At 33.8% G+C, this 23,920-nt stretch overlaps 2 protein-coding genes across 2 annotated transcripts; both read left to right on the plus strand.

Annotated features, from left to right (window-relative positions):
* The first annotated feature begins 11,233 nt into the window (after window positions 1-11,233).
* Window positions 11,234-17,042, plus strand: LOC143573916 (DNA-directed RNA polymerase 1B, mitochondrial-like). Its single transcript, XM_077058680.1, has 18 exons — window positions 11,234-12,006; window positions 12,586-12,786; window positions 12,866-12,993; window positions 13,094-13,160; window positions 13,252-13,310; window positions 13,396-13,513; window positions 13,590-13,703; window positions 13,792-13,923; window positions 14,234-14,650; window positions 14,866-14,916; window positions 15,395-15,465; window positions 15,548-15,632; window positions 15,714-15,866; window positions 15,957-16,031; window positions 16,121-16,210; window positions 16,292-16,454; window positions 16,545-16,648; window positions 16,756-17,042. Exons 1-18 carry the CDS (start codon window positions 11,245-11,247, stop codon window positions 16,864-16,866), a joined length of 2,901 nt encoding a protein of 966 aa, XP_076914795.1. The 5' UTR covers window positions 11,234-11,244; the 3' UTR covers window positions 16,867-17,042.
* Window positions 17,043-18,350: 1,308 nt separating this feature from the next.
* Window positions 18,351-23,839, plus strand: LOC143573287 (putative U-box domain-containing protein 42). The gene is made up of 5 exons (XM_077058209.1): window positions 18,351-18,407; window positions 18,490-18,880; window positions 18,941-19,524; window positions 21,769-22,078; window positions 22,170-23,839. The coding sequence occupies exons 1-5, from the start codon at window positions 18,351-18,353 to the stop codon at window positions 23,762-23,764; spliced, it is 2,937 nt and encodes a 978-aa protein (XP_076914324.1). The 3' UTR covers window positions 23,765-23,839.
* Window positions 23,840-23,920: the final 81 nt, after the last annotated feature.

The following is a 23,920-nucleotide window of genomic DNA, read 5'->3' on the forward strand; positions in this document are numbered from 1 at the left end:
GGTAACCAATGTCGTTGCCACCCAGGAGAACCCGTCAGTGGATGACGAAGATGGAGTGACTAAAAGGAGAAGAGATATATGTGTCATCATAGATGAAACCCAACAACAGTCAAAAGCTACCATCGGATTACGGTGGTTTGGTTGTAATTAACGGCCGGTCATCGGCAAAAGCCGATGGCTCAACCTCGAAGATGATGACCTAATCTTGTGACTCGTGTCTCAAACAAACAAATGTGAGAGAGCATAGATTGAAGTACGGTAAGTTAAGAGAGAGAAGCCAGATGAGTTCAATGGATGATGAAAAAACTAAAACAACACCTTGCAACGTCTGTGGATGACCAAAATTTCATAAGCAATGTACAAACATCCCAAACGCTTAGTACAACCCACACTACACAAACTCTCCCAAAAATGTTATATTATAAACAAATAAATATATTTTGTTTTCTTAAATGATATGGCATCCCGTAAAATATATAAACATTTAACAAAAAGTCAACAAAAATAACTCCCCCGTCCTTAGACCGTCCGTATTCGCAGAGTTAGGTGGTGTTTTAGAGCCAAACCGTCGGGACCCCCCCCCCCCCAACGTTTTGGGGTGATTTTTTGGTACCGGCGTTTTATACATAATGTTGGTGTGACACGAGTTTTGAGAGTCTTATGAGAGAGAGGGGAGGAGAGGGGCGTTTTGGAAGATTTTCCCACTACACCCACTTTTGTAAAATGCCTAAAAAATGATTAGGCACCACATGACACAAAATATCCGAATGTATCTAGTTGGTCTTATGATTCTCATTCGCTTTCAGTTTTCTTGATAAACATATATAGCAAATTTAAGTTAAATTAATTTTTAATTTATAGATTTTAAATTATTATTTAAAATATTTCATTTAATCATATATAATTCTTTATACATATTTTAGAAATACACATATACATACGCAGTAATATAATAAACTGACAAATTTTAATTAAAAAAATCATAAACACCAATATATTTCTAAAACATATTTTACTTTCTTCTTATAACTCTCGACATGAATTTTAAAATCGAGTCAGGTCAGGTATAATAAAATTTGGTTTTTTATATTATCTCCGGTGTTATTTCATCACTAGTATGAAACCCGCGCGATGCTGCAGCGATAACGATTTGCAATGCAACACTTGTTTATGTTAGTTTATCAACCCTCTCGTGATATAGTGTATAGCACTTATACTTATGTTAGTTTTCTTAATCGTGTAATATTTTACAAAAGTTTATTACGTTAATTGTTTAATTGGTTTAGTTGATACATATATAGGTTTGTAAATGAGCCGAACCGAGCTAGGCCAATCTTGAGCTCAACTCGAATACATGTCGAGCTAGCTCGGCTCAAGATCGAAATTTTAAGCGAGCTGAACATGGGAGCTTGAGCTTGGCTCATTCATAAATCGAGTCAGCTCAGATTAACTCGAAATGGCTTGAACCCTTTTTTTTGAGATGTTTTTGGCCTTTTTCATTACTTTGAACTTAGCCATAAGAGCATTCACAATAGCTCATTTATAATTACGTGAGGGAGTTCTCTAAATCCTTTTAGAGAGTTGTAAGTGGTTGTGAGTGGAGACGCGAGAAAATTTTAAAGAGATGGGTAAATTTGGAGGAATATCATTCATCCTCTAGTTATTTTTTAATATATTTGAAAATGATTGCGAGTAGAGTAAAGAAAAAAAGATAATGATAAAGATGTAAAAAAATTTATTATTTAATTGTATATAAGATAAAATATAGTGTTTTTTAGTGTAATTATAGAGATTTAGATAAATAAGCTACCGGGAATGCTCTAAGATCTTGCTTTGATTTAATTGGTGGGACCATTATTTACAAAGACCAGGATTTCGCACAACAAGCCGATATTTTAATCCCGATATTTTTGGCTGATTTGCTAGAATATCGAACCGGCGGTTTTTACTAAACTACTCGTTTTTACCGGCAAACCGGTTTTAAGTCTGAGAAATTTTTTATATTTTCGGCCCATATTTTTTCAAAATTACTTTTAACCCAACAATTAGCATTTAAACGTAAAAATTTAGGACTATATTTTTTTTAAGTGAGTGCTTTTGTATTATTATTTTTTTAATATGGATTAACTTAATTTTGAGTTATTCTTTTATTATGGAATCATTTAATTTTGGTTTATTTTTGGAGTTCAAGTTGCATTTATAGGTAATTATAAGATAAGCTATTTAACCGGTTGAGCCTCTTAATATAACCCGGTTCAACAGGTCGTACAATTTTTTAGCTCAATCTGGTATGAGTAAAAAACTGGTTTTTAAAACACTGGTTGGAGTTGATTTTATTCTTTTGATTTTGTAATTTGAATTGCAAAAATGGGAGGAATGGTTTTATAAATTTAAATTTGATAAAGTAAAACAGAACCTGGGCATATGCGTTTAAACACTTTATATGTTTATAATGCATATCTAAGTTGTATTTTATGAATTATTGACTTATACATTATAACCTACGATCGGTTTTGATAATTTTTTATATATAAACGTTGTAATGGTAGGTTTTGTTTTTTTTAAATATAATTTATTTAAAGATATAAAGGTAACAAAAAAAGAAATAAATTTGTCAAATTTTTGGATAAAGATGAGGGGTTGCATGTGTAACAATTCCTAGATATTACAAAAGTTATATAAAGTTTAAGGATAAAAATGAGAATGAAAATGTATTTGTAGGTTTATAGTTGCATATCTAAGTTGTACTTTAATGCTTCATTGACGTGTACATTATAATCTACACATCAGTTTTGAAAACTTTTTATATCTAAGCGTCGACAAAAATAAGAATGTCGTAATGGTAGGCTCGGTTTTTTTAGAAACATGATATATTTAGAGATATAGACGGAAACAAAAAAATAAATAAATTTGTCAAGTTTTTGTATAAAGATGAGGGGGTTAATGTGTAACTATTCTTAGATATTACAAAAGTTATCCAAAGTTAAAAGGTAATTATTGTAATTATAGAATGAGAATTAAAAGTTATGGTTAATAAGTGTTGAGTAAGAGCATTCTTATCCCCTCCATCATCTTTATCCCTATAATTTAACAAAAAATCACTACTTTTAAAAATTTACCTTTCATTTTAGAAAACACCTCACGTCCTATCCTCTAAATCTATCTCTATATTATTTTTTTATTAATTTTTCTCTTTCTACTCACTTACAATATTAACTACTTGCTATTTTGTCATATTATATTCTTCTTTTAAAAAGTTTCTAAATATTTAGAAAAATCGAATTAAACATTAAACGAACCAAAGCTCGGCTCAAACTCGTGAAGTATTCTTAACCAAACATTATAATCAATATATGGGTTTAAAATGATATAAGCTATCTATTTATAATTTATAGTAGTCTAAATTTCCATTTATACACTATATGACTGATAAAAAAATATGGAAGTTATACAAGTGAAAATGGCAACTGACTATGTTTTAACGATAAAAAAAGGAAAAACAAGTTTGACTATTGAACATCTAGAGAAGCATTACAAAAGCATTAATCAGTCAAACAAAAAGATTAACAAAAGCAATAAATTGTTGGTCGGGCCGGGTCGTATCCGTTGCATACTCCTAACACATTACAAGCAAATGACCCAAATAGATGCAAATTAAAACAAAAGTTGAGCTAATAAGTTATGTTCTTACATAAATAATTCTAATGATCATCACATAGCATGCTTCTAACTCAAACCAATAACATTCACGAAATAATAAAATATAACGCGATATCGTTTATTGTTGAGAATAGAGTAGCCATTGATGTTCAACTAGATCTTCTTGAAGTTGATGATGAGCCGAGTTATCTCTAATACGAAGATGACGTTCAATGAAGTCCATAAACTCACATGTATGAGTGCGCGACAATTCAGGGAGATCATCATCAAGTTGATCATACTCCATATTAAGATCGTCACCATCATCACGTTCATCTTCAATGATCATATTATGAAGAATAACACATGCTTTCATTATATTTGTTAGAAAACTCACTTTGAACATTCGTGAAGGTCCTCGAATAATTGCAAATCGTTGTTGAAGTACTCCAAACGCTCGCTCGACATCTTTTCTTACAGATTCTTGTGCTTTTGCGAAATGTTTGTGCTTGTTCCCTCTTGGTGCTGGAATCGTCTTTACAAAAGTTTGCCACTTAGGATAAATGCCATCTGCAAGGTAATACCCCATAGTATAGTCGTTGCCATTAACTGTGTAATTGACTGGAGGAGCACGCCCTTGCGCAAGTTCTGTGAAAATGAAAGACCTCTCTAGCACGTTAATGTCGTTATGTGATTCGGGCATGCCAAAAAATGCATGCCATATCCAGAGATCATATGAGGCAACCGCCTCTAAAATAATAGTAGGTTCACGAATGTGGCCAGAGTACATACCTTTCCAAGCTGTGGGACAATTTTTCCACTTCCAATGCATGCAGTCGATGCTTCCGAGCATTCCAGGGAATCCTCGTTGATCCGCAACAGCAAGCAATCGAGTAATATCATTGGTGTTTGGTGAACGTAGATATTCAGTTGAAAAGATATTTACTATCGTCTCACAGAATTTTTTGAGGCTCTCCATTGCGGTGCTCTCACCAATGCTTATGTATTCGTCCATAAAATCTGCGGTAACCCCATATGCCATTATTTTAAGTGCTGCAGTTATCTTTTGCATAGAAGATAAACCGAGTCTTCCGACATTATCTCTTCTTTGGACAAAGTATTGCTCGTGAGTCACTACCTCATTTAGAATACGGAGAAATAAAGGACGACGCATACGAAATATTCGTCGAAATAGATCTGCAGGATATATGGGATTTTCTGCAAAATAATCACGATATAGACGCTGATGTCCCTGAATATGATTACGCCGAATAAACCTACGACGCTTGCGAATACATTGTTCTTTGCCATCTTCGTTAAGATTAACATCACTATCATCTTCAGAAGACATGTATGTCAACAATTTGCGAAAGAATGTACGAGGCATGTTATCAAACATGCAATTAACTCAACCTGTCAAAATACACATAAATTTTTATCAACGGTAAAGATGAAATATGCAGGAACAGTTATATAGCTTTTTATTTGTAATTCACAAATAAAGAATAAACAAAACCAATTTAATGTTATTTTAATTTGTAGTTCACAAATAAAGAATAAAAAAATCTACTGTTCGTTAGTATATTATGTTTCAGTACTATTGTAAGTTTCGATTAGCCTACTGTCCGTTATTAATATATGTTGTTTTTAGCTGCTAATATGTCCGTTGGTAATATATGTTGCGTTAGCTGCTGCGTTTTCCTATTAGTTACTTCCCCTGTTCATGCTTGGATGCCGTTTGTGTTTGAATCTGTTTTTGGTATGGTAAAATGGATACACAACATTTTTTTTTGCAGATCCATGCTAGAAAGGACATTTAAAGGAAAAGAAATAACAGCTGCAACAAATGGGCCCGAAATTCACTTCTGGATAATAAAGAAATAACATCCAATAAATCTATATAAATCAAACTCTTTTTGAAAACAAAAATTGAAAATTTTATAGTTTTGTATACGAAATACGGCAATCACTCAATAAATTCTACAAATTAAGCTTATAAATGATGTGATTTCACCTATCTAACGTTGGATAAAGGCCCCAATTTTTCCTACGCTTTAGGCCTCTAAAATGGTTGGGCCGCCACTGATCGCCCCGCAATGCGGGTGGGCATTTTACTAGTTCTAATTATTCTAGACTTGTTAATTTTCAATACCTAGACTGCTGATGATTGTTATAAAGATTACCTCCAATGCCCTGATTTTATGTTCTATCAACATCTACCATAATTTGACATTCAATCGTAGTTCAGTTCCTTATTTTGTTGATTCATAAAGTGGTGGTGTATCCCTTCAGCAACAACACAAAAGGAACCTACTAATTAGGTGCCTTAAAACTGGTAGTTTGTAGAAGATGCACTCTTAATAATTTATAAAACTAGTTGTCTTAGCTTTGGTGTTCCTAATTTTGGATGAATGAAGGTGAATTCATGAAAATAGTTGTAATCTTACAATAAACATAATGAAATTGAGAGATGAAGATAGAGAGGTACGTGTTGCAGCTTGTATCGATTAACACATGGACACCGATTGCTTCGATTCAACCCATAACTCTTTGATTTTAGAGAGGGCTGAGGAACCCTATAAAGATGAGCGGGAGAAAGTGACAAGGGCGGGTGAAAGTACAGTATAGTTGAGATGGAGAGTGTACAGTACCTTTTCATAAATAAAAAGCTACCGTAGCAAATTTCTATTATTTAGAGTCAGTGAATGTAAATAGGGGATAGGATGGAGTGAATATTTGAAAGATTTTTTTAAATTATAAAGATAGGGAGTGTTTTGAGGGATTGAATGGGAATGCTCTAAAGACATTAATGCCCCCAAATTTTAAAAATATATGCATTCAAAAGTTTTACATATTGAATAATTGTTTGGAGCTCTTAAAATTTAAGAGGTCTTGACTCCTCCATTATATATAGTAGAGATAGAGATAGAGTAACCATAATTCAGTTGCTGAATGTAATATTTTTTTAAATTTCGAATATACTATTACAAGGTGGTTATTTTTATATATGTTTTGATATAATAATTCAAAAATGAGCCCCACAACGTATGACCAAAACCAACTACTTGCCAACATTCTTAGATCAGTTAATGCAACAATTTAAAGTAAAACTTTTATTTCATTGACTTTATTTATAAAGGTTTAGTACAATATTGTTTTGTAATTTGTTGTCACAAAAACTAGCAAAGGTCACCGCCACAATAACAACGTTCTTTTGTGCAATGTTGTTTATTGTCCGAACATGTACACCACGGTTGACAATCAGTAGTGATTTTACATGGGTAGCCACGTGAAGGCCCCCTTGGAGGAACCGGTCCCTTTGGCTTTGATGGGTACTTTGAAAACCTTGTTGCAGATACACAAATAAGTAGTAAAAAGTACATCACCATAACAGCCTTCACCATTTGGAATGTCCTAGAATGATCAAGGAGTATGTATGTGTCCGATTAGATTATATGTTTTGGTCTTAGGTTTGTGGCTTATATAGCCAAAATGTGATACAAAGTGGTTTGAGTATAATAAATTGTAGCATTTAATGTTTTTCTAAATGGCAAATCTATCCTACTCCAAACAATATCTCATGCCCATATTTGAACCGGAGCTCCCATATTCTTAACCAAAACCCTAGAAAATATAAGTATAGATTAAATAACAACTTTTGATTATTTTAAAGTTTTTGTTTCCCATTTGTTAACTGCTTTAGTGTTTTTATGCTTTAAATATGATTTTTTTTTGTTTTTTTTAAATACCGGTACCTAAAGAGAGCGTAATTAAAACTGACGGACGAAATTATGACCGCTCGCATACGCAACACCCGTATTTTATTGACATAATAAACATCATTTTAAATATGTTATTGTTTTTGTATCATATGCTATAGGAGGTTTTATTTTTTGTTCTAGTACCAAAACCAACGTAAACGAAACTGACCGAATTCGCACGCCTGGATATTGACCGAATAAACGTCGTTTCAAATATGTTTTTTTTTTGTATCATAATCTATATAAGTATTCAAGTTGTTTAAAAATTTATTTGTTTGGTATAGTGCTACTACCACAACAAAGCTAGCCAATACCAACCAAATTCATGTCGCTTTGATTTATTTTTCTTATCAATACCAACTTATGTTATCATTTCACCTTAGCCATAACTCACCTGTTGAAAGTAATGTTTTTTAAATTTCGAATATATTGTTACAATATGGTTATGTTTATCTATGATTTGGTATAATTATTCAAAAATGAGCCGTAACAACTCACAGCGAAAACCTACTAGTTACCAAGATGCTGATGGAAATATATAAAAACGTTTTTGAAACGACAAAAAATATATAAAAACAACTAGCAAGATGCTGACAGAAATAAAATACAATTATGAAAAAACCTTAACAACACTAATTCAATCAAAAAAATATTACGTATGTAACTCTATCATGAATCCAACTGAATGTAATAAGCATGATATCATTCACCGTGGATGAAAGAGCCTTACAACAAAGAATTTCTCATTTTTCAAATATGTAAAGCGGAGGAGTAAATCAAAGTTGTGTTTAACTCGTTCCCTTTCTTCGTCCACAACTGACTATCGAGAATGTTAATTAACTTCGTCTTGTTTGTACGAGGAGATACCGACAAATCACTCCGACGATCGTAGCCATCTCCAAACTCTGATTTAATTTAAAAGAAAATAAGTTACGGATCAAGGACGACAAACATCCGACAAAATGGGAATATCCAAAGCACAAAATATCCATGATGAACGTTAGGATTGGTAAGAATAAGGCTGTTACTTTTACCCGAAACCCGACCCGAAAAAACCCGTACCTGAACCCGAACTAAGCCAACCCGAAAAACCCGAACCCGGACTGAAGTAATTCGGGTTGGTTCTCGGGTTTGATTTATAAGTTTCGGGTCAACCCGAAAACCCGAATAATCTTTTTAGTTTTGAAATTAAATATATTTTTATGTATAATAGGCTTAGACTTAGTCACTAAAGTTATCAGAATTTGGGCATAATCTACTGTTGTTATTCCAACTATTATGGATCGATGCTAATTGTTAATTTATGTTTTCCTTCTATTACTAATAGCAACCGTAATCGAACAACCAAATAAAGTTTGATTGAAGACGATTAAGGTTCGAGTTAGTTACTTAATTTTACTCTTCTTTTAAATTGTTTTATGACTTTATCAAGTTATGTTGGTTTATTATTTAATTATTTATGTTATGAGCAAAGAAGAACATGTTGTTTTAACTTTAGCCTTGAAGTTTTTTATTTTTTTTTGTTTTCTGTTTAATATTATAGGATACTCGGAACCCGATTAACCTAACCCGAAAAAACTCGAACCCGAATTACCCGAACCCAAAAAACCCATGAGAGTTTTGGGTTGGGTTTCGAGTCAAGATTTAAAACATTGAAACCCGAAGAACCTGACCTGAAAAACCCGAAAAACACCCCTAGATAAGAAGGTATATATTTCGAGACAACGAGACAAACATGAGATTAGATGATCACCTACCCGCGCGAAACATATTTACACCCGAACCATGTACCTCTCACCCATTAAGATGGTACACTCGTGAAAGCTTAAGATTCCCATATCAAACCAATTCAACATTTGAGATAGTCAGAAAAATACTTATACTTAGATTCCCATAACAAATCCCATAACAAATCAATTCAACAATTTGAATTCATATCCACAAAGGATTTTCATACATAGCTGACAGTTTTAACCTATTTTTGACCAAATATTCCTAATATTTGACTTAATTTTCTAAATGTGATCCTCCGTATTCAAACTAGTATAATATATTTTCATATGGATCAAAGTTGAGCCTAATTAAAAACCGTAAGTAGGTTTTTAGTAACAAAAACCTAATTCAAAAATGTGTTAAGAACAATATAATTTCAAGTAGCAAACGAAGAACTTTACCCTAAATTAAGAACCCGCAAAATTGAATCGAATTAACAACAAACAATGAACCTTTTGCTAATAAAAAACATATAAAGCGAATACAAAACGCATAAGAGACATGCAGCAAAGAGTCAAAAACTAATTCATAAAACCTAATTTGCAAGTGTGTTAAGAACGATCAAATTATTACAACAAACAAATAACTTTAATCTCAAATCAACAGTTCCACAAAACTAAAAACTTTTAGGGGAAGCTGGTCAATGGAAGAATCAATTAGCAACCTTATTAATTAAAAAAAAAATACAAAAAATCAAATTAGCTAAGGAAAAAAACATAAAATTTAACAAATTGTTAAAATAACCTAAAAATTGCATTCCCAATATATTGGGCCGCTATTGACCATTTATAATTTAACATTACATCTAACAGGAGCTGATCATATACTCGTACGAAGTTGTATAAAGTTGCACATATTGGTATAAAGTTGCACATATTGGTTCATATCACCCTCTTCTCCATTTTGGGGGTGTTTGGGATTGCTTATTTTAACCAACTTATAACTAATTAACCGTTTGAAAAGTAATAAGATGTATAAGATTGCTTTTTGTGTAACAAGAAAAGTTAATAATAACAAGTCACGCTTTTGTGAGTTGTAACTTTTTGAAAAGTAATAAGAAATTCTAAACACCCCATTCAATACAAGAGAAAAATATTTAGTTGTGTACGAAAGTGTAAAGAATTCTTTAAAAAAATATTTGATTTTTTATTTTAAAAAAAAAATTCAAACAACCAAATGACCGTTGACGTTCATATTCTACACAAAACATTCAGCTTTCTCAACCTGCTTTCCTTACTCGAACTAACGGCGACAAACATCGACCTAGCCAAACAAAGCCGATACCAACCCGGCAGTGTTGTAAAAATCGCTAGTCGGCAGTCGACGATGGGGTGGGGACTAACGATTAACCGGGATTAATCGAGATTAATTGGATCGAACTTTAATGTATAATTTTCAGTTATATATATACACGCACACATTGTTATATGTAATTTTCAGTTTTATACATATACAAACATATTTTGACCAGAAACTGGCTAAAATCTCGCTAGAAACCATTGGTTTTTGCTGGAATCTTGTCGGAAGCCGCCGATTTTGGCCGGAATCTCGCCGGAAACAACTGATTTTGGCCGGAATCTTGCCTGAAGCCGCCGATTTTGGCATAATTTGACCGTTGACCGATTAATTAGGCAACTAGCCCAAAATTAATCAATGAAGTAGAGACTAGCGATTAATTAAAGATGAATCGATGCCTAATCGAGATTTTTGCAATACTACAACCCGATCTCCACTCCGGATACCCTCACATATACAAGACTCTCCCCTCTTTTTACTTGATATAAAAATTATGTTTTACATCATAAAAAATTTATATAAAATTGTATTAAACCAAACAAAATAATAAGATGAATAAAATATCTAATTATTATTATTATTATTATTATTATTATTTCTTGAAGCAGACGAATTGTCAAACCCAAAATAGGTTTTAGCAAGGGTTTATGCCGGCCACTCTTCATCACCATCACTCACAAACTCATCACTTTCTTCAAAGATCCAATCTTTAATCAAAACCCATCTCCAATTTCACTCAAACCTTCAAAATCTGCATAAAAATCCAATCTTTATCATGTGGAGAACCCTCTTCACCAGAGCTTCAATCAAGAAACTCAAATCTTTATCCAATTTCCCACAATTAAACCCGAAACCCACCCGAACCCATTCAGGCTTTCCCTTTCGCAGCCCATTCGCCGTATTCGATAACCCCAATTCAAAAAGTTTAGAGCTTGTTGGTTCCAATTTGGTAATTAGGGTTAATCAGGGTTTTCGGTTTGCCAGCTCAGCTGCAGCTGTGGAGATTGCTTCCACCGAAGAAGACGATACCGATGATGCCCGGGAAAGTTTTCGCCTGTCGGGTAAAAAGAAACAAACTTTAGATGAAAATAATAATAATAATAATAGTAATAATAATAATAATAATATTAGGGAGCAACAGAAATTGGTTAATGGAATGGGGCAGGGGAAGTACAATGCTTTACGGAGGCGACAGATCAAGATTGAAACCGAGGCGTGGGAGAATGCAGCGAAAGAGTACCAGGAGCTTTTAGTGGATATGTGTGAGCAGAAACTGGCACCGAATTTGCCTTATGTGAAGTCATTGTTTTTGGGTTGGTTTGAGCCGTTGAAGAATGCGATATCGGCCGAGCAGGATTTGTGTAGGGAGGGGAAGAATCGAGGGGCGTATGCGCCGCAGTTTGATCAGTTGCCAGCTGATATGATGACGATTATTACTATGCATAAGTTGATGGGTCTGTTGATGACTGGTAATGGTCAGTATGGTGCTCGGGTTGTTCAAGCCGCAGTTCATATTGGTGAAGCGATCGAGCACGAGGTTAGTTTTTTCATACTTTATGTTAGGGGTGTGCAAGAAACTGAAAAAACCGACCCGGAACCGAAAAAACCGAAAAATCCAAACCGAAAAATCGAACCGAAACAAAAACCGACAGTTTGGTTTTTATGTTTTTGTAAAACCAAACTGGTGGTTTGGTTTTGGTACTGCATGTAATAAAAACCGAAAAAACTGAAATGAATTCCTAAATTTTTGTTTTTTTTTTAATTTTTGTTTTAAGTAATTTATAAGAATTTAATAAATACGTGACTTAATTATTATTGGTCAAATGTTTAATAGTCTATTAGTTAACAATTAACAAAATTATGTATACATAAATTCATTATTTTTTGCGAACTTTTTTTTCGGCCTAAAATTTTCAAGCTCAAATGGCAAAAACCGAAAAAACCAAAAGCAAACCGAAACCAAAACGATAGCCGAAAAATCGAAACCAAACGGTTTCAAAAAGTCCAAACTGAAGTTTTGGTTTTAGCCTAAAACCGCCCCAAACCACACCACACATTCCCCTACTCTATGTTTGTAATAGTTTGTTTGGAGTGATTAAGTTATTGTGATTATTAGGCTAGAATACATAGATTTATGGAGAAATCTAAGAAAAAAGCTACATTAAACGAAAGCCCGGATGACGAATCGGAAACGGTTAAGCAGAAATTAAGGAAAAAGGTTAATGTTTTGGTGAAAAAGAAAAAGTTGCAGCAAGTAAGACACATTGTGAAACAACAAGATGATTTGAAACCATGGGGACAGGATGCACAAGTCAAGGTTTGACAAATTTATAAGTTGTAAATTTGTTTAATGATATAAATGTTTAAATATAGTTATTATCTGTTTCTTTTTTCAGGTTGGTTCTCGTTTAATCCAGTTGTTAATGGAGACCGCTTATATACAACCGCCTGTTGACCAGTTTGAAGACTGCCCTCCTGATATTCGGCCTGCGTTTATACACACTCTTAGAACTGTGGAAACACCGTACGTATGGCCTCATTTGTGCTTCATTATTATTATTATTATAATTTTTTATTTATCATTTTTCATATTATGCTGATCATCGTAAATATTAAACATATAGACGAGGTAGTAGAAGATATGGAGTTATCGAATGTGATCCTCTCGTTCGACGAGGCCTCGAGAAAAGTGTAAGTCTAATTATGGATTAACTTTTTTTACCGTAAGGGTATTATTGTCATTTCATATAACAATGGCTTTCAACCTGTGTGTTAAAATCAGGCTATGCACATGGTGATTCCATACATGCCAATGTTGCTACCTCCAGTAAACTGGACCAGGTAGGCCATTCGGTTTATGCTTTCATTATTTTATATTTTGACTTTTATATGATTCTTGATTTAGTATTATAATTCTTTTTGACAGTTACAATAGAGGTGGCTACTTATTTCTACCATCGTATTTAATGCGCACACATGGCGCAAAACAACAACGTGACGTTGTTAAACATACTCCAAAGAAGCAATTAGGAGCTGTTTTTGAGGTGTGACACCTTTTAATTATGCCATATACTTTTTTTTTTCTTCCCATTTTTAATAATATATATATTTTTTTTGCAGGCACTTAATACACTTGGTGCTACAAAATGGAGGGTGAATAAAAAAGTCCTTGATGTTGTAGACAGAATTTGGGCTAGTGGAGGCCGTCTAGCTGATTTAGTTGATCGTGATGATGTAAGTTTAATATTGTAGTCATTTTTAAAATTTGATTTGGTTATACGTTTTAAAGGTCATGGGTACTTTTTCCAAAATGTGTATACAGGTTCCTATACCTGAAGAACCGGATACAGAAGATGAAACCGAATTGAAAAAATGGAAATGGAAGGTTAAATCTGCAAAAAAGGAAAACCGGGAAAGACATTCACAACGATGTGATATTGAACTAAAACTCGCTGTAAGAGGTTTCTTGTTCATATTTATCAAATCTAATATTATATATGTGTGTGTGTGCGCGTGTGCGCGCGCGTTACGATCAGGATTGTTTCAGGACTCCGTTAATGTAAGAACTTTTTAGCAGCCAATCCTTAAATATATAAAATAATTAAATAAAATAATTAGTTGTTACAAGAGTTCTTAAAGTTAAATTATTTGGAAATTTTGAAGTGATCCTGATCCAAATATATATACATCCCAAAAAATTATCTTAATTTATATATATATATTTATATATTTTCCATAAAAAATTATATTAATTTGTTTAACAGGTTGCTAGGAAAATGAAAAATGAGGAAGGTTTTTACTACCCGCACAATCTTGATTTCCGAGGCCGTGCATACCCAATGCACCCGTATTTGAACCATTTAGGGTCTGATTTATGTCGTGGTGTTCTTGAGTTTGCGGAGGGGCGACCCCTAGGCGAGTCAGGATTAAAATGGCTTAAAATACATTTAGCAAATGTTTATGGTGGCGGTGTGGATAAATTATCATACGAGGGCCGAATGTCGTTTACAGAAAATCACTTGGATGATATATTTGATTCTTCAGACCGACCTCTTGAAGGAAAAAGATGGTGGTTAAAAGCCGAGGACCCGTTTCAATGTTTGGCCACTTGCATTAATCTTGCTGAAGCGTTAAAGAGCTCATCTCCCGAGACTACATTATCACATATGCCTATTCACCAAGTAATAGTTTAAGAAAAATATTTTTTTAACTATTTTTTGTTTTCATATAATTTTTGTTTAAATGATTGATCTCCTTTTTGATGATCATCACCTAATCGTAGTTGGAGATGTGTTTTCTATTTTATTATTATTATTATTATTATTATTATAATTATTATTATTATTATTATTATTATTATTATTATTATTATTATCATTGTTTTGCGTTTTTGAAGGATGGTTCGTGTAATGGTTTACAACATTATGCTGCACTTGGAAGAGACAAGGTATTTTAGTGATTTAATATTTCAAAGACTATTTGTAATTTTATCAATAATAAATTCAAAAGAGTAAAACACACCTTTTGTCCTTTTGGTATGTAGTAAACTTTTGGTTCATCTTTAAATTAAGAAAAAAAAAACTGTTGTTCTTTATGTTCAAATTTGTTCACACGTTTCGTCCTTTCTATTAACGGGCGTTAGTGTTTTTCGTCAAGTCCAGTCAGGTGGGTGCATTGTGCATGAGGGCAATTTTGTCTTTTACTCTTTTCTTAAAAGATAGTTTATTAAATTAAACATATACTAATAAAATGACAAAACTACCCTCATATGCAAGGCAATTGCTTAGTTTAAAGACGAAACCAAAATTTAATATACATAAACGACGAAAAGTGTGATTTACTCTTTTAAATATATTTTTTTTATTTCTAAGATTTATGTTATTATTAAACTATCTTTACACATTGAATATTCTATACATATTCAGTTAGGAGCAGCTGCTGTCAATCTGGTTGAAGGAGAAAAACCAGCTGACGTGTACTCCGGGATCGCTTCCAGGTTATTAGAGCTTTTAACTACAATTTAAAAATCTAGTTATTATTATTTTTTTTTTCTAATTTTAATCTAAAAATTTAACTAGAGTGATTGAGATCATGAGGAGAGATGCAGAGGGAGACCCATTGACCGATCAAAACGCTAAGCATGCACGGTTGTTAGTTGACCAGGTAGTTTTTTTTTTTACTTTTTCATACAAATTTTTTCTTTAAATTATAAAACTGAGCGCGTGTTATTTGGAATATGGTTAGGTGGACAGGAAGTTGGTTAAACAAACAGTGATGACATCAGTGTATGGTGTCACGTATATCGGTGCACGTGACCAAATTAAAAGACGGTTAAAAGAACGTTGTGCCATTGAAGACGATGCAGAATTATTTGCTGCTGCTTGTTATGCTGCAAAAGTAAGTAAATATAAACACTATGTTTGACTTTGTACAAAGTCAACGAAAGTAAACAAAAATGCTGACTTTAGGTCAAATTTTGTTTTACAGATCACACTGACTGCTTTAGGTGAGATGTTTGAAGCTGCAAGAAGTATTATGAGATGGCTCGGTGACTGTGCAAGGGTATATATTTTCAATAACTCACATTATTTATTTATGTATTATCTTTTTTTTTTTAATTATTTACCGAATTTTTAATTTTATTTATATAGGTTATAGCTATGAAAAACCAGTCTGTGCAATGGGTAACTCCTCTTGGACTTCCGGTTGTACAACCGTACCGCAAATTAGGAAGGCACCTTGTGAGTCTCTAAAAGTCAAACCTCCATATGTTTTGACTTTTTAGATTATATTTATAATTTTATCTCTTTAAAAAACTGCAGATAAAGACATCTCTTCAAGTTTTAACACTACAACGAGAAACAGATAAAGTGATGGTTAAACGTCAAAGAACGGCTTTTCCTCCTAATTTTGTCCACTCGCTTGACGGGTCCCACATGATGATGACCGCCATTGCTTGTAAAGAATCTGGTTTAAGTTTTGCAGGTTGACTAGTGTTTTGACTTTTTGCTCATACTTCACATATTCAGTAAAAAAGTTGTATATAATTATGTGTTGTCAAAATATCGCGTGCAGGGGTGCATGATTCATTTTGGACACACGCGTGTGATGTTGACCAGATGAATCAGATTCTTCGAGAAAAGTTTGTAGAACTTTACGAGGCACCGATTCTAGAAAACGTAAGTATTCGGTTAAATTTACCTTTTTACCCTTTATGGCTTTATCGTGTTCTAGTAGTGTGATCAGTGGTGAATTTACCTTTTTACCCTTTATACTTTCATGTCAGCTTCTGGAGAGTTTTCAGAAGTCATTCCCAAATTGTGAATTTCCACCTTTGCCCAAGAGGGGCAATTTTGACCTAAAAGAGGTTTTGAAGTCCCCATATTTCTTTAATTAAGACCCTTTGCCGGTTGTTATAACGGGCCCATTGAAGTGCAAAAGGGTTCATATTTGCATGATGATCTTTTGGAGCCATCGGTTTGAACCGAGACAATGCGCGCACCTTTGTAAATTTGCTGACGTGGTGTGCGTTTCAAGGAGAGCATATGAAGGTTATGCTATCCGACTGTTGCGCATACAAGTTTAAAGATTGGTGCAACCGACGAGTGGATTGAAAGTGGAAGGCTGGTTTGGTGTTTGTTGATGGTAACTAATTTATACGCGATTTCTGTTTATTGTGGACTTTAGTTTTAGGTTTTTTGGTTATGGTCATATTGTTGTAGTGGTATGATCTATTAATAAGGAGATAGGAGAATATAGGAAACAGAATGAATACTTTTTTTTTTATAAAGTTTTTATTTTTGATCAATTAAAGTGAGATATACCTTAACTATATGGTAATACTTAACTTCTTTTTTCTATTGGTATTTACTTTGGAACCATTCAACACCAAAAGCCTACCAAATTTGTAACCACATTGTGCTCACAATCAACAAATTTCACAATCATGTGACTTTTTATTGACTTAAAACGTCAACCTTTTGCATGCACAAATACAATTTGCAAGTTTCTCTTGCATTATTATTTATACATTTTGCATCATGTTTTGTACTTGATTCTACTACTTCCTCTCTCTTGCTTGTCTGCCGAGACTTCCATAGTCTCTTTTTCTCTCTCTCATCTCTCTTCATTTGGGTTATCACAAGTGGCAAACTTTTTTTATTTTTGAACGACAAGTTTGACAACTTTATTCTTCAAACTTTGAGATAAATATCTACAAAGTTAACTCATGTTTTGCAGCTTTTAGTAAGACCTTGTGTAGTGAATGAAGGAAAAACTTCACCTGACGGTAACTAAGTATTAGAAGTTTCACTAAGTCACTTAGAAATTTTTTCCCCTCTGAAGTCACTTAACTTTCATTAGGTATTCATATCTTACAAAAATTTTTTATACAAGTTATTTAAAAAAAAGTTAAGTGAGACAAGTGAAACACATATGAATCTTGGTTATTACTTAGCGATAATGCTTAAAATATGAGGTAATAGTGGCGAAAAAGATTCACTAAATAAAAACCAACTTTCATAATTGTTTAGTTTAAATCAAATTTTAAAAAAAGTCAACCTTTAGCATGAACAAATTTGGATACAAATTTAAATAATGAACAACAAGGTGACCTAGTCAATTACCAAGTAGTCTTGCTTGTTCATATATCCAAAACTAGTGAAAGATCACACTCACATGACTTCAGAAAATATTTAATTTAAGTAAACATCAAATCCAAACATAAGAGTTAAGATTAATCAAACATTAAACTAAAACCTATGACTCAATCAAATATTCAAATCTATACTCCTTACAAACATGGGATCAAGTGTCATACAAGTTAACAAACTCCAAAACTGGTCTGATCAGTTAGATCAAGAATTCTTGCATATGATTCATATGAACCAAGAAAACGATATGTCAAGCGGTAGCACTAGCTACGAATGGTCTTCTTCGGTACAATATTCTTGTTTCTATACTCTTGTCTCAAAAAGCTAAAATCTTGATCATGTTTTAATATTTTTATATTTTTCTGAAGGTGAGCAACATCTCAACTGCAAGTGATGTGAAGTCATTACTAGTTGTAATATCCGAAATCATTAAACTTTCAACCGTGACGCAAAATGATAATTTCATTGCAGTCGGATGTTACTTTTACCGTGTGTCTTTGGTCATCATGGAGTTAAAATCCTCAGAGATATTATTATCACTATCAGACTGCATACACATAGCAAAAGATCTTTTCACAAGCATAACTATTCAAGATTCAGAACTTAAAAATATAATGAAACAGCTTGAAAAGGTAATCAAGCACATGGGCGAAGTACTAAACTCGATAAAGTCATCGTCGTCAGAAGAACATTTCCATCATGCAGTTCAGTCGTTAGTCAACGATGTCAACGACTTCAGTTTCGAATCTTTAGAAACAAGTGAAGAAGTTGTTCATATAGAAAAAAATGATCTTTTGTCATTTGAAACAAGTGAAGAAGTTCATCATGTTCATATAGAAAATGATCTTTATGCCATCGATGACGTTGAAAGCTCCGCTGATGATGAACCTGAACCTGGACCGACGAATGTGATGAATTATATTGAACCGTTGTATGAATCTTTCTTTTGTCCATTGACAAAAAAGATAATGAATGATCCGGTCACTATAGAAACCGGTGTGACATATGAGAGGATTGCGATAACCGAATGGTTTGAAAAGTTTGGTGATCCTGCTGATATTATTTGTCCCAAAACCGGTGTGAAGATAAACAGTCGGATGTTGAATAGAAACATTGCGTTATTGGAAACGATTAAGCAGTGGGAGGTGAGAAATGAGCAGGCTAATATTAAGGCTGCAAAGGCGGTTCTGTCTTTAGCTAGTTCTAAGATTAGGCTTCTTGAAGCAATACACAATTTGCAGGCTTTATGCAGAATGAGAGAGTATAATGTGGTGGAGATACGCGGTGTTGGTGTCATACCGCTTCTTGTAGAGATCTTGAAGCAGGATGATAAAGATTTGATTGTTGGAACGCTTGAATTGCTTACACAGTTGACTGAAAATGATGATGAAGGTGAAGGAAAGGTACACTTTTTCTCAACGTTTGAACTTGATAATCGACTTTATCGGTACACCATTGACCATCCCCTAAAGTGTATACCAGCTTGCGTGTCACATCACACGGGCCATTTGACCTTTTTCACCCCTATCATATAGGCCATAAGATAGGGCGAAAAGGGTCACATTGGGCCCGTATGGCTTTTGTCAGTGGTCAAACCAGTCATTTTTTTTTCAAGTCAAAAAATTAAAAAACATACGGCCCGTATAATTTGGCCAATTGGCCATTGTACAAACTATATGACCTTTTTTGCACTATCATGGGCCCGTATGATGTCGTAAGGGCAATATGATAAGACAAAAAAGGTCATCGGTTGTCATATTAGTCAATTTAAGTCAAAAAATATATGGGCCCGTATGTTTTGGCCCTCATACGACCCGCATGAACTTTTTTGCCCTATCAAATAGTCTGCATGATTATCAGAGGCCATAAGATAGGGTGAAAAAGGTCACACTAGGGCCGTGGCTTTTATCAGTGGTCAAATCAGTCATTTTTTTTGTAAGTCAAAAAATCATATGGCCCGCATGATTTGGCCAATTGGTCTTCATACGAACTGTATGACCTTTTTTGCCCTATTACAGGCCCGCATGATGTCATAAGGGCAATATGATAAGACAAAAAGGTCATCAATTGTCACATTAGTCAATTTCAGTCTAAAAATATACGGGCCCGCATGTTTTGGCTCTTATACGACCCGTTTGACCTTTTTCGTCCTATCAAACAGTCCGCATGATTATCAAACAACCAATTTGACCACTTTTCGCCCTACCATACGGCCATAGTGTTCATAACTCCATATGACACATCACAAATGTCTAGATAGTACATCATTGTTGTTTGTATAGTGGCAGCCATGGTATAACTAGTTTTATACCCGTCCGGTGGACGGGTTGTTTAATGTCAAAATATCGTAACTATCTTTCCATTAAGAAAACACTTTGTTTATCAACATAATATGTTTAAAAACCAGTTGATACTATTTTTCATTTGTGGCAGCATGTTTGCAGACTTCCGTAGCCCCGATATCTAATGAATTTTTGGACCCATTTTTAATAAAGATTAACACAAGAACACTTAATTTAATTCCCAAACCACTTTCTGTTCTGGAATTATTCAATTTTGATTGACTAAAAAGGTTAGGTTCAAGGATTTCAATTTTCAAATACTAAATTCACATAACTATGTTATACTTCTATTACATTCTGCTTATTGCAAAATACATTTGATTTAAACATAAACAAAACAAAAAAAAAATCAAGGACGATGGTTACATGGAGGAGCATCACCTGCACACAAACTACCAATCAGTCACTGTATCCGTCTCTTCATGTAGCATAAAAATGGCAATGTCACTGCACACAAACTACCATATGAATCACATAAGCCGAAAACCCAGGCTTAAAGAACTTATGTGTATATGTCAAGTATATAAAACTTAATTGAGTAGTTAAGCACAATGTGAACAACACATAAACTTTAAAATCAATAATACCAGTAAACTCGTGAGGAAGAAATTGCATTGTAACTTTAAAATCAATAATACCAAGTTTATTCATAAAGAAACTTCTATGTAAAATCCTGCATTTTCTAATTTAAGTCAACCGTTTAAATCATAAGCCAAGTTAAAAAAAATTTCAATTACTAATAATGAAGACATTATCACAATACCTGTTCACCAGACAAGTTTTCCATAAGCCTTCTAGTAACATAAACTTCATTAACAACTTTCTGTAATTCGTTAGCAGGCTCCTTTGTACTTATTTAGCAAAGTAATCAAAAACCTGAAACGATAAAAAAGGTTAAATCAACAAAAAAAAAAAGTAAAAAGTAAAAAAAATCGCATGACCAAAGCTTAGTTAATACCGGGTAAACATGTGGTATGCTTAAACAACTTGGCCTGTGAAGTCTTGCAAATTGATATCTCGTCCAGTCTTGCTTCTTTTTTTACGAATAAAATCTCTAATTAAGTCCCATAATCTTTTCAAGCTTCACAGAAAAATTAAGTAGCTTCCATGGTTTCTCTTGATTGCCGATATAGAGAATCGAGAATTAGAGTTCTGGAGGATTTTTAGGGGGTTTGAATGGCTGAGATTGAATTTGTGGACTTTGAACGGACACTTTTTTTATTTTATTTTTATCTTTTTTCTCAAAATTTGAACTTTATTTGCTACAATGTATAAAATCTTACAAATTTAGAATCTTTTTTGCAGAAAATGATTGCCACAACAGTGGATATATCGCGAATAATACAAAACTTAACTAGTAAAGATGAACAGATTAAGCATTCAGCTTTGCTGCTGTTAGTTGAGCTTTCAAAAAGTAGTTACTTTTGTGATTTAATCGGTTCGGTTACTGGAGCAGTTTTAATGCTGATCACTCTAAAGTACAGACAAACCGTTGATGCATTCGCAACAGACAAAGTCAACGAAATCTTGAAAAACTTGGAAAGATCACCAAATAACATCAAGATCATGGCAGAAAATGGACATTGGCAGCCACTTTTGCATCATTTTCTTGAAGGTAAAAGTTAAAACTTAAAAAGTTTAAACAACTTTTCAATCTTTTTAGTCAAATCTTTGAATGATTCAAAAATATGAATGACATCAAACAGGTAATGAAGAGATGAAGATGGAGATGGGAAGCTATCTTGGCGAAATCTTTCTTGGACACGATGACGAGATCAAAGCTTACGTGGTGGCGACGGTTTCGCCTGGTTTGGTTCAAATGGTGTTTAATGGAAACTCTTTAGCAAGAAATGTTGCATTCAAAGCACTGAAACAAATCTCATCGCACCCCGAAAATGCAAAGATTCTTGTGACATCAGGAATAGCAGGCAATATGTTTGATGAGATGCTGCAAAGAACGGTTTATGCTGAACCGATGAATTCAAAGGCAGAAGCTGCAGCTATCCTTGCAAACATACTTGAGTCAGGATCTGTCCAGCTAACCGACCTCCAAACCGATCACAAAATGTCGTTGGAGTACATCATATACACCATGATCAAACGTGTCCGAAACACAACACCAGACGATCTAAACATCAACTTTGTAAGAATCCTCTTGTGCCTCATGAAATTCCCAAAAGCCCAAGATATTATCGTGTCGGCAGTACACGAGGGTGATGCGTGCACACATCTCGTTGAGCTTTTAAACAACCCGAATGAGCAACTGCAAGTCGTTTCAATCGTGTTTTCAACCGCGCTTTCGCCCTTTTTTGGCAACATATTAGCAGACAGATTATGCAGAACCAGAGGTCAACCACACGCCCTACTAACCGAGTTGACCGAAGCCACCGCACCCACCGAAAAACAAGTGGTTTCGGTTAACTTTTTAGCCAAACTTCCCCATGAAAACCTGTCACTAAATCTGGCTTTGTTGAACACAGTCCCTTTAATATTAAAAAAGTTAGATCATGTTCAAAGATCCGGCGCGCGAATGACCAAATATGGAAGTGTTTATTTAGAAGGATTAGTGGGAATCCTTGTAAGATTCACATCAACTCTTCATGATCATCAGTTTATGATTCTAGCTAAAACTTTCAACTTCACAGCAGTGTTCACCGATCTGCTTATGAACACATGCAGTGACGAGATTCAGAAGCTGTCTGCAAACGGGCTCGAGAATCTTTCTTCCAAGACTGTTACTTTATCAAGACCGCCACAAATAAAAAAACCAAATATTAATAAATTCAAAAGGCTTAATAAGTTTAAGACATTCAAGAAGCTCAAAGAGTTGTATTTACAAAAGTGTTTCAAAACTGATTCAAGCAATCTTGAAACGGTACCGTTATGCCCGGTTCACAAGGGAATTTGTTCATCACAGGAAACTTTTTGTTTGGTTGAAGCAAAAGCAGTTGAAAAGCTATTAACTTGCTTTGACCATAACAATGTTCAAGTTGTGGAGGCTGCATTATCGGCTATCTGCACACTATTAGACGAACACGTCGATCTGGACACAAGTGTGGGCATTTTGATCCAAGAAAAAGCTATAAAGCATTTGTTGAATGTGATCAAAGCGCATAAAAACGAGTCATTGAGGGAAAAAGCATTTTTGGTTTTGGAGAAATTGTTAAAGGCAGGAGATGAAAATTCAACTTCAGAAATATCACAAGACAGATTCTTGCGTGCGACATTGATTAATATTTTGCATTATGGCAATGGGGATATTAGATTGATGGCTGAGAAAATATTAAGGCATTTGACTTAGATGATCAGTTTTAATGCTAGTTTTTACTGTGTATTTTATTCATATTTTGTACAAAGTGTTACGTTTGAAAATCGTGAATATAAATAGTTTTATCATTATTGAATTTAAATCGGTTCATTTGCGTTGTTTAATTTAGTTTATGCTTACAAACACAAG

This window comes from Bidens hawaiensis, unplaced genomic scaffold (genome assembly GCF_021521415.1).
Source record: "Bidens hawaiensis isolate Kalapana, Puna unplaced genomic scaffold, B.hawaiensis_p1.1 tig00001382_1, whole genome shotgun sequence".
Lineage (NCBI taxonomy): Eukaryota > Viridiplantae > Streptophyta > Magnoliopsida > Asterales > Asteraceae > Bidens > Bidens hawaiensis.

What these genes read in the sequence shown, in the direction of transcription:
- LOC143573916 (XM_077058680.1), top strand. Translation starts at nt 11,245, where the DNA reads ATGTGGAGAACCCTCTTCACCAGAGCTTCAATCAAGAAACTCAAATCT. An exon ending in CACATATGCCTATTCACCAA is followed by an intron (nt 14,651 to 14,865) that starts GTAATAGTTTAA and finishes GCGTTTTTGAAG; the next exon opens with GATGGTTCGTGTAATGGTTT. An exon ending in GGCTCGGTGACTGTGCAAGG is followed by an intron (nt 16,032 to 16,120) that starts GTATATATTTTC and finishes TTATTTATATAG; the next exon opens with GTTATAGCTATGAAAAACCA.
- LOC143573287 (XM_077058209.1), top strand. Translation starts at nt 18,351, where the DNA reads ATGAACCAAGAAAACGATATGTCAAGCGGTAGCACTAGCTACGAATGG. An exon ending in TTTCGAATCTTTAGAAACAA is followed by an intron (nt 18,881 to 18,940) that starts GTGAAGAAGTTG and finishes CAAGTGAAGAAG; the next exon opens with TTCATCATGTTCATATAGAA. An exon ending in TTTGCATCATTTTCTTGAAG is followed by an intron (nt 22,079 to 22,169) that starts GTAAAAGTTAAA and finishes GACATCAAACAG; the next exon opens with GTAATGAAGAGATGAAGATG.